This window comes from Somniosus microcephalus, chromosome 1 (genome assembly GCF_052327205.1).
Source record: "Somniosus microcephalus isolate GS21.2 chromosome 1, FLI_Smic_1.0, whole genome shotgun sequence".
NCBI lineage: Eukaryota > Metazoa > Chordata > Chondrichthyes > Squaliformes > Somniosidae > Somniosus > Somniosus microcephalus.
The window spans coordinates 284,730,558-284,748,025 of NC_140987.1; the positions used below are offsets into that span (position 1 = coordinate 284,730,558).

At 42.4% G+C, this 17,468-nt stretch overlaps 1 protein-coding gene across 2 annotated transcripts in view; it reads right to left on the reverse strand.

The window, feature by feature from the left end:
* Positions 1–17,468, reverse strand: part of dnah6 (dynein, axonemal, heavy chain 6) — a 1,317,984-nt gene that overhangs the window by 16,711 nt on the left and 1,283,805 nt on the right. For both annotated transcript variants that reach the window (XM_085993638.1, XM_085993630.1), the window contains 2 exons: positions 5,375–5,526; positions 2,899–3,121 (listed from right to left, as the gene is read on the reverse strand). In XM_085993638.1, coding sequence (XP_085849764.1) covers positions 2,899–3,121; positions 5,375–5,526 — 375 coding nt within the window. The remainder of the gene's footprint in view (positions 1–2,898; positions 3,122–5,374; positions 5,527–17,468) is intronic.

Below are 17,468 nucleotides of genomic sequence, written 5' to 3' on the forward strand. Positions count from 1 at the left end.
TTTTTACTTTCCCGCCCAAAGTAGAGGTTTTACATTATGCTTGCACTAAATCTAATAAAGTACACTATTCAACAAAATTCTGAAAATGTATTAGTTCAGACCATTTTTAGATACAAATTGATGCTGCTAGGAAGCAATGACTTCAAACACTTATTGGGTTGTATTTTGCGACCCATATGGGTGCGGACGAGGTGTGTAGGCGCCCGTAGGGGCCACACAAGTTCCGGGTTTAGGCATGCGAAGCACATGCGCTAAAAACCGGAACTTGCAGTCTGTCAAAAATCTTGACAGACCCTCCGCATCCCTGGGTGATGGGCCTCTGCGGGTGGAGAGTTGCGCTATTTGTTCAACTTCCGCCCGCTGAATGCCTGTGAAATTCTTACACCGGGTAAAAGCAGGCGTAAGGCCTGCTTTTAGAGCATAAGTTTTAAAAAATAGAAAAATAAAATTTTATCACTCATTTATACATTAAAAACCCTGTCCAATAAGGTAAGTTTATTTTTAGCCCTGTTAAAACATAAAAGGGTAGTAGGCAGAAAGCTGGAAACTATAGACCTGTTAGCCTAACATCTGTGGTTGGTAAAATGTTAGAGTCCATTATTAAGGAGACAGTAACGGGACATTTGGATAAACATAATTTAATAGGACAAACTCAGCATGGTTTCATGAAGGGGAAGTCATGTTTGACAAATTTACTTGAGTTCTTTGAGGAAGTAACATACAGGGTGGATAAAGGAGAACCAGTGGATGTAGTGTATTTAGACTTCCAAAAGGCATTTGACAAGGTGCCATTATTGCTGAAGATAAAAAATCACGGGATTGGGGGTAATATTCTGGCGTGGGTGGAGAATTGGCTCTCTAACAGAAAGCAGAGAGTTGGGATAAATGGTTCATTCTCAGACTGGCAATCAGTAACTAGTGGTGTTCCGCAGGGGTCAGTGCTGGGTCCCCAACTCTTTACAATCTATATTAACGATTTGGAGGAGGGGACCGAGTGTAACATATCAAAGTTTGCAGATGATACAAAGATAGGAGAGAAAGTAGTGAGTGAGGAGGACATAAAAAACCTGCAAAGTGACATAGACAGGCTAAGTAAGTGGGCAGAGATTTGGCAGATGGAATACAATACTGGAAAGTGTGAGGTTATGCACTTTGGCAGGAAAAATCATGGATCAAGTTAATATCTTAATGGCAAGAAACTGGAAAGTACTGTAGTACAAAGGGATCTGGGGGTCCTGGTGCACGAAACTCAAAAAGTTAGTATGCAGGTGCAGCAAGTGATCAAGAAGGCCAATGGAATGTTGGCTTTTATTGCTAGGGGGATAGAATATAAAAACAGGGAGGTATTGCTGCAGTTATACAAGGTATTGGTGAGACCGCACCTGGAATACAGCATACAGTTTTGGTGTCCATACTTAAGAAAAGACATACTTGCTCTCGAGTCAGTACAAAGAAGGTTCACTCAGTTAATCCCGGGGATGAGGGGGTGGTCATATGAGGAGAGGTTGAGTAGATTGGGACTCTACTCATTGGAGTTCAGAAGAATGAGAGGCGATCTTATTGAAACATATAAGATTGTGAAGGGGCTTGATCGGGTGGATGCGGTGAGGATGTTCCCAATGATGGGTGAAACTAGAACTAGGGGGCATAATCTTAAAATAAGGGGCTGCTCTTTCAAAACTGAGATGAGGAGAAACTTCTTCACTCAGAGGGTGGTAGGTTTGTGGAATTTGCTGCCCCAGAAAGCTGTGGAAGCTACATCATTAAATAAATTTAAAACAGTAATAGATAGTTTCCTAGAAGTAAAGGGAATTAAGGGTTACGGGGAGCGGGCAGGAAATTGGTCATGAGTCTAGGTTCGGAACGGTCATGGCCCTGTGGGTAGTGGAGCGGGCCCAGGGGCCGTGTAGCCTGGTTCTGCTCCTACTTCTTGTGTTCTAATTCTGTGTTAGATTTCAGGAGATGGTTTTATTCCTGTTCCTGGCTGGGGTGGAGATTGCCTTTACAGAAGTACTGTAGAAAATAGAGGGACAGAGTGATCTCTTGGAAGAGTTTCGATCGCCTAGATGGGTCGGAGAGGAATTTCCCAGATTTTTTCTCCCAAATTGGCCATTGGATTTTTTATCTGGTTTTTCGTCTCTCCCGGGAGATCACATGGGTTCGGGTGGGATGGAGAGTGATAGAAGATTTGAGGTTCGGATCAGATCAGCCATGATCTTATTGAATGGCCGATTGGCCTACTCCTGCTCCTATTTCTTATGTTCTTATGTTCTTATTTTAAAAAATTTCAAAATATTTAATTAAATGGCAATTTAATTATGTAATTAAAAAAAAAATTATTTCATGTGTTCGTGTATTTTTTAAGTGATCCCCATTCATACTTATGGGCTTTCCGTACGTACAGAAAATCAAGGAACCGGACAGTAAATGATTTAGCTATAAGCACCATTCCGAGCAAATTTTCATCAGCACATTTGCCATGTGACAAAACCAAATTCTTGCCCACCTTTCCAGGTCACCCATCAAGCACATCCAGATCAGGCATGACACTATTAGCTATAGTGTAAAGCTCTCTCTACCGCTTCGGTAGAGCATTTTTTCTATTTCCAACACAAGCTGTGTTGTTGGCTCTCCAAATGAGATGGAGAATTTCATGCCATATTTGGCACAGTTGTGTGCTATGCACCCAAGCCCACTAAGAATTGGGTTGACATTGTCCCAAAATTATTTCATGAAACGCCTTTACAGCCAACAGACATTGATTTGTGCTGGATTTGAACATGTCTTGGAGGTGAAAGGCCTTTGTGCTGACCCACTGTGCCATCCCGTTCCCGAGCAATTAGGGTTCAAATATACATATGATGTTGAATTCCCTTTGTGCTAACTTGAGTATAATACCTGTTGTTGAGAGGGTTCCTGCTCTGGCCCCTGTTTTGTAAAGCGGTGCATGATACAGCAATGGACTTGGTTCATAATTCTGTGAAGGCTCAAAATGCACAACAGGTAAAACAGAATTCATCACTTTGGGAAAGGTATCTTCCATCACTTTTTGTGCATCATCCCAGCGAAAAGCATCTGTAAACATTCCATGGACTAGCACACCATCTTTAGGGGAAGTTAACTTGTGGAAAGAGAAAACAGAAATGCACCAATCGATAAAAGATTAAAGACAATATATTTGTGAAAACAAAAAAATACTTTTGACACAACTATGATCCGTTGTCACAAAATAGAGTTTTTTTTTTACAGCAATTTGTGCTTTATTTTTTACAAATTATATTTATAGACATGGGGAAAACTTCCCAAGTCTTTTCTGCATTGTGGGCTATTCTCCAATCAATGGATTTCTATAGCTAGTCGCTTTGCAGAAAAATGCCTTAAACTGATTTAATGTGCCTTACAATGTCATAATTGTATTGGGTCTCATAAGACCTTTTACCATACTAGTGAATGGAGAAGCAATGTCATCATGTGTCAGCAATGAGGCTACAAGTATATTCTCATTATCTTAATTTTGAAAAAAAAAGAGACAAGAATGAAAATAAAACAATTGCATTTTTATAAAACTTTAGAAATAGCCTCTGCTGCAGGGTGAGCTGACAGTCAAGGTGCCACATTGCACAAACAGCAATGAATTGGATGACCAGCTGAAATTTTATTTTATTTTGTGGATTTAGTTGAGAGAAGAACATTGGCAGGATATCTGGAGACATCCACTCTTCTTCAAATAGTGCTATGGGATCATTAATGTCCACCTAGACTACCAGATTAGACAAACAGGATTTAAAGTTTAATGTTTCATTCAAAGGATAGCACCTCTGACAATACAGCACATCTCCAGCATTGTATTGGAGTGTTAGCCTAGATTATGTGCTCTAGTCCTGCTGTGGGACTCAAACACACAACTGCTCCAGAAACTGAGCTTGCACGGAAACTCCTTAATGAGTGACAAAAGGTTTTTTAAGCTCTCTGGAAAGGATAATGTTTTATTCACATGATGCAAAATATTTATGCATTCTGGTAGCGGTTCAATTTCTCATGCTGATGAGTTTTAGATTAAAATTGATGTTCTGAAGATTCTAAAATTGGCTCTTAAAGTATGAATTTCAGTGGAAAATTTCTTAGTGCACCATTTTTAATGCGTCTTTAGTACAGAAATTAAGCAATTAGCCGTGATTTCATTAAATATGTATTTTACACAGCCTGGTTTGCTGCATTTTAGAAACGTGATCAAGTGCTTCAATTGACTTCTCTCCTCGATTCAATACATGGCCTGCTGGTACTATTCCATCTTACTTTCAGGTGAGAGGATGTTGTTAGAATTTGCACTTTATTATTCTCTTTCATACTTAGCAGTAGACAGTTTATCCATTACTTCTGTATGCAATAGTGTTTATAAAATCTGGTGTCTATGTTGCACCTTCTGGGAACCCCTACGGAGATTTTACCCTTTACTCTTTAGTGAAGACTTTAACCAGATAGAATGGGAGTAAATCTGTTGCAGTCGCTGTCCCATGACCTGCAGGTGGGCATAACTTCACAAATGCAGTCAAGCTAAGCCCACTCACATTGCAAACGCTAGGGCAGTTGAGATACCTGCTTGAAATTTAAAACAAGTAGAAAATTATTTTTTTCATGATATATTTGTCACTGACATGCATTTAGCAACTCTGCTACCAATCAACAAATACTCGGTGAAGAATTATTTCTCCTCGACTTAGTATTCTTTATAAGCACATTTATGATTCGTGCACAGAGGAAATCTTCCCCCACTGTTTGTTTAAAAACAATCTGCTATCCATCCCGTTTGAGATTGGTGTTTTGAGCGGGGCACTAAAAATTTCCAACAGGTAAGCTAGACACAAAAGTTTTTTTTTTACAGGGCAAATTCAATGAGGTTGCACACCTGGCACAGAGCCTCACTAGGCTGGAATGTGGGTTGAAGATAGGGCTTTGGTTAATTTTTTTCATTAATTCTGTTGATGTGGAAACATTAATTGTTGAGGTTATTAAGCATTCTCATGCAATTTCATCAACAACATAACAAATCTGAGAAATTAAGCCATGATCCCACCCCTAACCCAACCCATATCTAATTTTGAGCTTGGCAAAAGGTAGTAGTCGAGAGTCCTACTAGTTCCACTTTTGTCGTGATACCCGATACTGTCATTTAATAGATTTTTTAATGAATATTTTTTGTTGCTGATCCAACTCCATATAATTTTAAAAGATGTAAGTTTCTTTATAACAGCAGCTGCCAACAAAAGTCTGAACAGCAACATTATATCAGTAATCTGAAGTCATTGCGCTCTATTACTGGATGGATTGAATGCTACAATTCTGGAACATTTCTCAAGTGAAAGGCTGAAATTACCAATGCATCCATCGGAAGACTTTCTCCAAACTTTAAGGTTCTTAAAGCTTCTGCTACTTCTGTTGCATCTCGGTACACAGGAATAACATTATAACGAAAGCTAAGTTCATCAATCGGTAGGTTGTATTTCCTGGCATGGTTCTGAAGTGTGCCTGAAACAGAGAACAAAAGAAACTGTAACAATTGGAGGGGGGGGGGGGGTGGCGGGTGGCGGTGCGGTTCAAATCTGGCAGGCCTGCCATTTCTTAAAACCAGCCTGCAGCTCTTAAACGGGAAGTGGAGTTTTCATTGGTGGTGAGTGAACAAAGTGTTTATGAGGCCGAAAGCCAAGACACCTAATTTTCCCGATACAGTCCCCACCGCTTACAGCGGGTACGTTTGTGCAAGTACGGTTTGCCTGCTATAGGCGATGGCTGACATAATGCCTGAAGGAAGTTTACTTTCTCTCTCTCTCTCTTTGTAATGAGCCACCCGCAGTGTTTGTTCTTCTTGCAAAGTTGGGATTGCCACATTTTTTTATCTGGACATATCCAGTCACCGTTGCGGACGTAAAAGCTTTTTGCTGTTATCTGATCCACTCCCATTGAAGAGGCTGGAAGTCGCAGAGCTCTGGGCAGCTGATTTAAGGGCGAGAGAGAGAGTGAAAGTAAACTTAATTCAGGCATTATACCGGCCATTATATTACATCAGGGGCACCCGTTTGTAAAATACAATTCCTTCCACATCGCACCAAAGCTAATGAAGGCTGGAGGAGCAGAAATTTGGAAAGACTCTTTTAGAAAATAGCCGTTGCCTTTTCAGTGCCAATGACTGGCAGTGTAAAACCAGTGGGAATGTAAATTGGGAAAGAAGATCAGAGTGCAATATATGCAACACTCCAGAGTATACCAAACTAGATACAGAGGTGGATTTAATGAAAGAGAAACCTTAATGAGGTGCGTACTAGTAAGTTTATGCTCAAAATAAACTGAGCTATAACCGGCAACTTTGAAATTGACGTTAATGCAGCTGTACAAAGATTATCACTTTTTGGCCGAAAAAGCGACTGCTGTTTTAAACGTGGACGTGCATGGAGGTGCAAGTTGAACAACTGAAAACCAGGAAGGAGGTTCTCTTTCCTTTAGATGAGAGACAGGTGACACACCAAATCAGTCAACAGACATGGAGAGCAGCTCAATGCCAGCAGCATCATTTCCAGGATAAGACTGCAGTGCAGGAAAAAATGTAATGAAGTTACCAAGACTGTGAAAGTTAAAAGTCCTCTTTACATCTCCCTTCCTATCTCTACAACAATGCAACATTACATTTTATCCCTAGCACTACCAATCCTTTCCTCCTCCACTGCACAATCACAATGGGACATTTCACTACACCTCCTTCTGCTTCCACTCACACACTCAACACTGCCTTCATAACCACTTCCTCCTCTTGCCCACATTTTCTGCTTCTTCCTCTCATCATGCGTACTATGCTAACCTGCCTCACATATCTAACAACCATTCTATAGGGTACACACTAATCCACTTTTCTTGCAGGAGAAGCTAGTGCACAATAGAAGGGAGAGTACAAGGACAGGAGGAAGTGCAGCCACATTGCAAACTTTCACTCCAATGGAGGACATTCAGCATTGGAGATAGCAAGCTTAGAGGCCATGCAGGGCAGGGTGTTTGGGTATTTCCTCATTCTTTTCCATTTTCACGTAACTCTCTCGTGTGCCCACACACTATGGAAACAGCTGCATTGCACAGCTGCTTACCCTTCCCGTGACAAGCTAACTCTTGTCCCCCTACACTTTTCCTAGGTTCATCTTCCAAAGATGCACCATTACTCGCTCATACTTTTCCAACCAACAGCACAGAGATTGGCATCCTGGGTATTATAGAAAGTGGCTTAGGGTCTGCACATGGTGACTCAGGATCTGCACAGGGTGACTCACTCAACATAAGTGAGCAGGAGCAGGTGTAAATGGAAAAGACAGCCTGAGAAATGGATTGCTGGAGGGCAAGCTCAGATTCTAGCTCTGCTGAAGAGGGCAGGGATGCAGACTTTAGGGCCTGGCCTTGAAAAGAAAAAATGTTTTCTGCACCCTGGCATTGCTCAATGTATTGGACAGCTTGCCAGGGAGCTAATGTCGAATTTTGGATATGGTGGAGGGGGTCCATCATCAATATGTGTGGGGTTCTGGTGCGTGGCATCCAAACTTTACAGTCTAGCATAGAGTATGTGGTCACCTCGATGGGTGCTGAGGCTGGGCTCTCCTTCTAGCAGTCTGTGGTACCAGTAGTAACATCTCAGGGTTGCTTATATTGGTGCCAAACAGGATCTGGGCTCCACCATCTCCTTTACCTTGGACAGACTGCGAGCCTGAATGGATAGGGATTTCAGGTGTCCTACATTCTGCTCTCCCGCAGATCAGTAGGTGTGTTGAGCTGCACCCCATAGTAGGTGCAGTTATGTAATAACAGTGGAACATATTACCCCATCTCAGGATGACAGCACATCCGCATGTTTGCAACCCTCTCAACCAAAACCCACCCTGGTTCCAGAAAGCCAGCTGTGTCAGACTGCCCCGGCAGCAGCCAAGATGCTGCAGTCTACAACTGGGCCCTCTCAGGCCCAAGCTCCTAGAGGTCACCAACCATGAGCATCTCAGGAGCCCTTGTCTGAGCCACAGCTGCCTTCCACCTTTGATGCTGCAGCCACTGAGTGAGCACATCATAGTAGTAGTAAAGTAGGTAAGAGATTAATTTAAGAAAAGCACAATTATAATTAATTTATAATATATGACGACAAGGTCATTGACCTGAAACGTTAACTCTGTTTCTCTCTCTCCACAGATGCTGCCTGACCTGCTGAGTATTTCCAGCATTTTCTGTTTTTTACTTCAGATTTCCAGCATCCGCAGTATTTTGCTTTTATCATAATTTATTTGTTGGCATTTGTGTATGCCAGTAAAATTATAATCCGTTTTGAAATTTTTGTGCACAGAGTGTTCTTGTAGTAGCTGGTGACCCTGCAATGTCAAGTGACATGCATATCAATGTTGGTCTTTAGACAAAAGTAATTTATTGGCGGGTGGGAGGACTGGTAGAGAAGTGCATCAAAGGATTTGATGGCTCCTTCATTAGTGACCAGCAGTGGCCTTTCAATGCCTGGAAATGCGGGATTACTGGGCTACATGAAGCTTGCTGTGGAAAATTTGAAGGGGAATACTTTTATAATGGTTGGTACCTACCGACATAGTGTGTGCTTTAATACAGTTTATTTTATACCTCAAGAGGGTTCTGAATCTTCTAATCCAGTTGGTGATATTAGAGCGGGAGTAGAGTTTCCGCTTTGGGTGCAATCGGCGATCCGGGTGCAACTTGTACCCATTTTGAAAAGTGTTTTTTTTCCCTCGCGTTTCCGCTTTAACTTATTTGCATTTCGCCGAACACAAAATCTGCATGAATCAGCGCAATCGAGCAGTGTTTTCAAAACGTAATTTTAAAAAAAATTTGCTTTAAAATATATTCCTTGATATATTTAATAGTGATAACTTGGTGCAGTTTGATTAATACAGCTGAAAATGAGTAAACCATAAAAAAAATAAGCATTTTTAATCAGAGTGCCAATCCACCTGATTTTGAATGACTTAAAAAATATACAGAACCATTTGCTGGTTATACAGGTTATTAATCCCTTATCCGAAACCCTTGGGGCCAGATGTGTTTTGGAATTTGGAATTTTTCGGATTTCAGAACGGTAGGGGTATCTGCAGCACTTTTTGACATTTTCACAGTGAAATTAAACTCAAAATCACAAAATAACAAAAAATATCAGAGAGCAGCAGACGCACGTGTGACTGGTAGCAGTGCTGAGACACAACTGACGCCTCACACCTGCGTGGGTCAAGCATCGGCCGCGTCGGGTCATGTTTGGCGCCACTCGGGTCATGTCATGCACACGAGTGACGCTCCACGAAAAAACTTTCGGTTTTCAGAGCTTTTCGAATTTCGGAATTGCGGATAAGGGATTGTGGACCTGTGTTGGGGTACAGTAGTCATTTTCTTAGTAAATTAAAAAAAATACATTCAAAAGCTTTTAAAATGTCCTATTAGTGGACTTGTGCCCAAGTGAACCAGCTTATTTTTAGAACCGCCTCGAACTCCTGCAAATGAGTGCAATTAGCAAAAACTCCCAATGGTGATTAATTCACCCTGGGGGCGTGACCAGTTTTGTGTGCAGAGCCGGCTTTTAGCACTATGTTTTGTAAACTAGTCCAAAGGATCGCGGAAACTCGATTTGCGCCGAACGTAATTTGAGCTTAAAATTCTACAATCTTTTGCGTGAGTTATGCCGATTTCGGGCGAATTGCGCCCAAAAAAGCAGAGCAACTGAGCGGAAACTCTACTCCTTGAAATATATAGGAGACGGCATGAACATACACTGATATTTTGTGTGTTTACTTATCCAACTTAACAGATCACTTCTCATTGAGGCTGATGCCAATTCATAGAATCATAGAATGATATAGCACGGAAGGAGGCCATTCGGTCCATCATGCCTGTGCTAACCAATTAATCCCACTCCCCTGCTCTTCTCTCATAACCCTGTGATTTGTTCCATTGAAATATTTATCCAATTCTCTTTTTGACTGTTACTACTGACTCTGCTTCCACCTCCCTCTCAGGCATTGCATTCCAGGTCACAATCACTCTCTGTGTAAAAAATGTTTCCTCACGTCGCCTCTGGTATTTTTGTCCAATCTGTGTCCTCTGGTTTCCGACCCTTCTGCTACTGCAGTTGAACTGGATAATTCTTTTAAAGACACAGGGGTACAAATTGGGTAGCGCCCGCTATCTTTGCCGGGGCGCTAATTTTAGCGCCTCAAAAAAGTTAGCGCCCCCGCAGCCGATTTTCCCAGGTAGCGCCCCGAGATGGAGGAGGGGCGCTACTGGAATTTCACGGGAGGCATTAGCAACGCCACGCCCAGGCGCTAGTTGATTTGCGCCCCGTTAGCACCATCATAGGGCGCTAACAGGAGGCGCAAATCAACCGAATTTAGCCCCCACAACTTTTAAAGGGATTTTGTTAGTTGTGTATCTTGCCTCATACATGGTGTCTGGAGTAAAGTAGACACTGTGTAAGCATCTGCTCATACACAAAATGATGTATTTTTGTGAAGTTATTGCTGGTCTCAGAATCCTTCCATAGTGTAAACAGTGTGAATTGAGAACACGAGCAGCTCCATCACAATGCAGAACCAATTCCAGTTGAAGCAGTTCTACAATATATAGGGGTATTACTGATATTCCCTCATTTGCAGTATTATTAATCTTTGACCTTGGAATCATTATTTTGCTTAAAAATGCTCAACATGTGATTTTTGTGATCATTTTCTGCTCCTTTAAACTTACTCAAAGAGGAAGTTGTTGCCCATTATGTCCAGCTCGTGCTGGAACAATACAACACAAGAACATGTCATTTTACCCATCAACTTCCTGTTACTAAGAAACAGTTGATGTCTGAAAACGCTATTTTTTTGCCACTGTGGGTTTGCCATGTCATTCTTGCATATAATTTCTGGCGTTATAAACATGTATAAAATGTTATAGATTACTTCTTCACAAAGCACTACCAACAATGTTTAATGTAAATGTATAATGTCCGATAATAAAGATAAAATGTGTACAGCAAAGATGCTTAGGCTGAAGCAATGGCAAACGTTTAAGTAAATGTTAGTGACAAAAAATCCATAATTGTCATGCAGATCGGGGTGAGTTGCATATGAATGCATTAAAACTGCATTGTTTGAGATGATTACATTCAAAAACAAAATAAGCCAAAATAAATGTTTTTAAGCCAAAAAGACCTGACGAAGGAGCAGCGCTCCGAAAGCTTGTGATTTCAAATAAAGCTGTTGGACTATAACCTGGTGTTGTGTGACTTTATGTTTGCACTGACTATTTTCAGTTATAATGTAGTTACCATGAAAAGCAGTAAGGAATCATGCAGAAAATGCCATATTATTATTATGTGTAATATAAAGTAAGTTTTTATCCTTAAATAATGTACATATGGTTCTTAGGTTTAATATTAACATGATTGTGTGGGGGTGAACTGGGTGCTACAATGGGCTAGACACTAGCTTTTCACCTCTGGGACCAGGGGTCAATTCCACATCAGACTAATGAGATGAACAGTTCCTCTGAGCTGTTGACGAGAGGTCCAGTGTGAAATTAGTTTAGGTAGACTCAATTCAGGTCCTAATGGGCATTTGCCTATTGCCCAAAACTATCCCTAATTTGGCAGTAATTAGCAGTTTCACTCAGAAAGGCCACAGGGTGGCTTTCCTTTTCATTTGTTCTCGTGATTTGGGTAGTGCTGGCAAGGCTGTATTTATTGCCCATCCCTAGTTGCCCTGAGATGATGTAGGGCCTTCTCCTTGAACTGCTGATGTAAGAAATGCAACAAATATCACACTGCTGCACTTCTAGGGTTGGGGCAGAGGCATATTGCTGGAATGATGATGAGGAGCTTTGCTCTACACTTGGCTGTGATATAGCTGACCTGGGAATGTTTGATTCGTTCATGGAGTGCCTGAAATGGGAGGCGTTCCATTCCCCAGCACGGACATCCCTCATTTTGATGAGCACAAATATAAAAATAAAATAAAACATTATTATGGGGGCTTGCATCTGTGTGCAGATGTGTCTTCAAAAGCATGTTAAAGGATGTCCAGAGGGATAAAGAGGGTGGTGGAATTGAACATAGTTGCAGATGCAAAACCAATAGCCAGAAATTCTTCCAATATTACTAAGAGGGTTGTAAGGAACATTGTGAGAACCTTAAAGGGTATTTATGGGATGGAAACTGAGCACAAACAAAAAGAGTGTTAATATATCAGTGACTACTTCCTTTAAGTATTCACGAGACGAAATTCTAGTAACAGGCCCTTCATTAATGGAGACAACCTATGCAGGCTTCTGGAGCTCGATTTTAATTCCCGAGGCGGGTTGGAGTCGGGTTGCATGGTGGGCGGGTTCGGGAGCCGCTTCCAGCGGGAGCAGCTGCAGAGTTGCGATTTTTATTAAACGAGCTTGTTAGTTTCATGGAGGCGCGCTGACCGGTCCAATGAGTGGGATCGGGTCGGCCGGCTGCCTCTGATGACGTCATAATAGCAGCTGCTTTTAAAGCTGCCATTCAGCCTGAGCCTTTCCATTGTGATTTCCTGCACTTTTTTTCAAAGCTATGACTTCTTCCAGAGGCAAGGCAACTCCTCGGTTTAATGATGAGTTCCTCCAAGTTCTTGTGGATGCTGTCAGAGGGTGCAGGGACATTCTCTTCCCTCCTGATGGCCGGAGGAAGCCTCCTCAGCAGACCTAGGTAGCCTGGCTGTGCATTGCTCAGGAGGTGAGTGCAAGGTGCATTCATGCACGGTCATGGATCCAGTGCCGCAAAAGGTTTAATGATCTTGTGAGAACATCAAAAATGAGTATCCCATCTCACTTGCCTTCACTCTGCTTCCCTTCTCTTCTCATCACCAGCACACTGCGTTGTGAGCCTCCTCCTTCATATCCCACCTTACTCTTACTTCCCTTGCACCCTTTCCTATCCATTTCTGTCTCTGCACTGAATCACTTCAGCATCCTGCCTATAAGAACATAAGAACATAAGAAATAGGAGCAGGAGTAGGCCAATAGGCCCCTCGAGCCTGCTCCGCCATTCAATAAGATCATGGCTGATCTGATCCTAACCGCCAATCTACTATCACAGAACCATCTCCTGAATCTAACAGAATTAGACACACGAAATAGGAGCAGGATCAGGCTACACGGCCCCTGGGCCCGCTCCGCTACCCACAGGGCCATGACCGATCCGAACCTAGACTCATGTCCAAATTCCTGCCCGCTCCCCATAACCCTTTATTCCCTTTACTTCTAGGAAACTGTCTATTTCCGTTTTAAATTTATGTAATGATGTAGCTTCTACAGCTTTTTGGGGCAGCATATTCCATGGACCTACCACCCTCTGAGTGAAGTAGTTCCTCCTCATCTCAGTTTTGAAAGAGCAGCCCCTTATTCTAAGACTATGCCCCCTAGTTCTAGTTTCACCCATCATCGGGAACATCCTCCCCACATCCACCCGATCCAACCCTTTCACAATCTTATATGTTTCAATAAGATCGCCTCTCATTCTTCTGAACTCCAATGAGTAGAGTCCCAATCTACTCAACCTCTCCTCATATGTCCATCCCCTCATCCCCGGGATTAACCGAGTGAACCTTCTTTGTACTGACTCGAGAGCAAGTATGTCTTTTCTTAAGTATGGACACCAAAACTGTATGCAGTATTCCAGGTGCGGTCTCACCAATACCTTGTACAACTGAAGCAATACCTCCCTATTGTTATATTCTATCCCCCTAGCAATGAAAGCCAACATTCCATTGGCCTTCTTAATCACTGACTGCACCTGCATACTAACCTTCTGAGTTTCGTGCACCAGGACCCCCAGATCCCTTTGTACTTCAGTACTTTCCAGTTTCTTGCCATTAAGATAATAACTTGCTCTACAATTTTTCCTGCCAAAGTGCATAACCTCACACTTTCCAGTATTGTATTCCATCTGCCAAATCTCTGCCCACTTAGCCTGTCTATGTCCCCTTGCAGGCTTTTTATGTCCTCCTCACTCACTACTTTCCCTCCCATCTTAGTATCACCTGCAAACGTTGATATGTTACACTCGGTCCCCTCCTCCAAATCGTTAATATAGATTGTAAAGAGTTGGGGACCCAGCACTGACCCCTGTGGAACACCACTAGTTACTGATTGCCAGTCCGAGAATGAACCATTTATCCCAACTCTCTGCCTTCTGTTAGATAGCCAATCCTCTATCCATGCCAGAATATTACCCCCAATCCCGTGATTTTTTGTCTTAAGCAATAATCTTTTGTGTGGCACCTTGTCAAATGCCTTTTGGAAGTCTAAATACACTACGTCCACTGGTTCCCCTTTATCAACCCTATATGTTACTTCCTCAAAGAACTCCAGCAAATTGGTCAAACATGACTTCCCCTTCATAAAACCATGCTGACTTTGTCCTATTAAATTATGATTATCCAAATGTCCTGTTACTGTCTCCATAATAATGGACTCCAATATTTTACCTACCACAGATGTTAGGCTAACCGGTCTATAGTTTCCAGCCTTCTGTCTACTGCCCTTTTTAAATAAGGGCGTTACATTAGCAGTTTTCCAGTCTGCCGGGACCTTTGCTGAGTCCAGGGAGTTTTGGAAAATTATTACCAATGCATCCACAATCCCTACCGCCACTTCCCTCAAGACCCTAGGATGTAAGCCATTAGGTCCAGGTGATTTATCTGCCTTGAGTCCCATTATTTTACCGAGTACCACTTCCTTAGTGATTTTGATCGTGTTTAGCTCCTCCACCCCATAGCCCCCTGTTTGTCCAGTGTTGGGATATTCTTAGTGTCTTCTACTGTAATGACTGATGCAAAATATTCATTCAGTGTTTTTGCCATCTCCATATTTCCCACCATTAATTTCCCGGTCTCATCCTCTAAGGGACCAACATTTACTTTAGCCACCCTTTTTCTTTTTATATAACTATAAAAACTCTTACTATCTGTTTTTATATTTTTGCTAATTTACTTTCATAATCTATCTTCCCTTTCTTAATCAATCTTTTTGTTATTTTTTGCTGTCTTTTAAAGTTTTCCCAATCCTCTATCCTCCCACTAGATTTGGCTACCTTATATGGCCTTGTTTTTAGTCGAATACTATCCTTAATTTCTTTACTTAGCCACGGATGGTTGTCTTTTCTTTTACACCCTTTTCTCCTCAGTGGAATATATATTTTTTGGAAGTTGTAAAATAACTCCTTAAATGTACACCACTGATCATGTATCGTCTTACCCTTTAATCTATTTTCCCATTCCACTCTACTCAATTCAGCTCTCATACCTTCATAGTCTCCTTTATTCAAGTTTAGCACCCTTCTTTGAGATCCAACCTTCTCACCCTCTAATTGAATATGGAATTCAACCATGTTATGGTCACTCATTCCAAGAGGATCCTTTACTGGGACATTTTTAATTAATCCTGTCTTGTTACACAGGACCAGATCTAAGGTTGCTTGCCCCCTGGTCGGTTCAGTTATATACTGTTCAAGAAACCCATCCCTAATACACTCAATGAACTGATCCTCAAGGCAGCCCTGCCCAATTTGATTTGTCCAATTAATATGATAGTTAAAATCCCCCATAATTATAGATGCTCCCTTATTACAAGCCTCAACTATTTCCTGATTGATACTCCGTCCAACAGAGTTGCAACTGTTCGGAGGCCTATAGACTACGCCCACTAGTGTTTTTTTCCCCTTATTATTCCTTACCTCCACCCAAACTGTTTCATTATCCTGATCTATTGACCCAATATAATTTCTCTGTATTACAGTGATTCCTTCCTTTATTAACATAGCCACCCCACCTCCCCTTCCTTCCTGCCTGTCCTTCCTGATCGTTAAATAACCTGGTATGTTTAATTCCCAGGCATTGTCACCCTGCAGCCATGTTTCTGTAATGGCCACAAGATCATACCCATATGTAGTGATTTGTGCCATTAACTCGTCTATTTTGTTACGAATGCTACGTGCATTCAGATAGAGAACTTTCAAATATGTTTTGCGACACTTAGTTCCTGCTTTTGCCCTTTTTATTACTTTACCTTTTACTCCATACCTTCTGCCCCTTCCTGACACGCTCTGGTTTTTAATTTCCCCACTGCTACCTAAGTCTATGACCTTCTCTGTTGTCATTTTTATTATTTGCTCTCTCGGAACCTCCCCCCCACTAGTTAGTTTAAAGCCCTCTCTACAGCCCTAGTTATATGATCCACCAGGACTCTAGTCCCAGCACTGGCCAAGTGAGGCCCGTCCCAATGGAACAGCTCCCTCCTCTCCCAGGAAGCAAAACCCATTTCTCCCACACCAGTCTTTGAGCCACGCATTTAACTCTCTAATTTTATTTGTCCTAGCCAAATTCGCTCGTGGCTCAGGTAATAATCCAGAGATTATTACCCTTGAGGTTCTGTGTTTTAATTTGGCCTCTAGCTGCTCATACTCCTTCAACAGAACCGGCTTCCTAGTCCTATCTACGTCGTTTGTACCAACATGGACCACGACAACTGGATCCACTCCCTCCCACTGCAAGTTTCTTTCCAGCCCAGAGGAGATGTCCTTAACCCCTTAGACTCGCTCTCACTGTCATGCAGTGACAACAACTAACAATGCACAGGGAGCTACCTTCCTCTTGGCACCTTACCCCATCTTCATCTCCCTCAAAGCTTCTATGGTAGGGATTATTCACACTCACTCCATCACTGTGGCTGAAACACCGCTTGTGTCCCTCCTTGCAGGAAAAGATAGTCCACAATAAGAGGTAGAGAGCAATGACTGGAGGAGGAACACCTACCCTTGCAACATTGACCAGTGATGAGGAGGCAGCAAACAAGATTGTTGGAGGTGGTGAGAACCTGGAAGTGGGCGATGGAGAGATGAGCACACTAGAGGAAGCTGGTGACATAATAGAATTTCATCCCTCTCAGAAAGCAATGGAATATGATGTTCATAGAGAATCGCTTTGTATCATCTGCACAAAAGGATGTATCTGCTACATCAATATCAGATGTCGAATTCAAGCCTTTACTCTCCCACAGGACCATCGAGTGCACCCCTCCCCACGATCCAGGACGAAGACCTGGACATCTCTTCAGAGGAACGTGAAGCCTCCGAGGGAGCAGTGTCACCATGCCTCAGTGCACCCAGCACCAGCGCAGTAATGCACACCTCAGTGGGGCCCTCGCGTGTTAGTGTAATTTTGCCACCTGGTCTATCACAGCGCACAAGTGAGCATCAGCAGATGGTGGAGACAGCGACAGCAGTGGAGAGTTCTCTGTAGAGGTCGCAGGACTCTCCTAGTTCTGCTGAGCTCCATGCAGACGCTGTGTCTCTAGGGCCATCTAGAAAAAGAGTGATTTGTGAAATACAGGAACAAGTGCAGGTGTCTCTGGAAGGGTTTGCCTCCAGGGTTAGT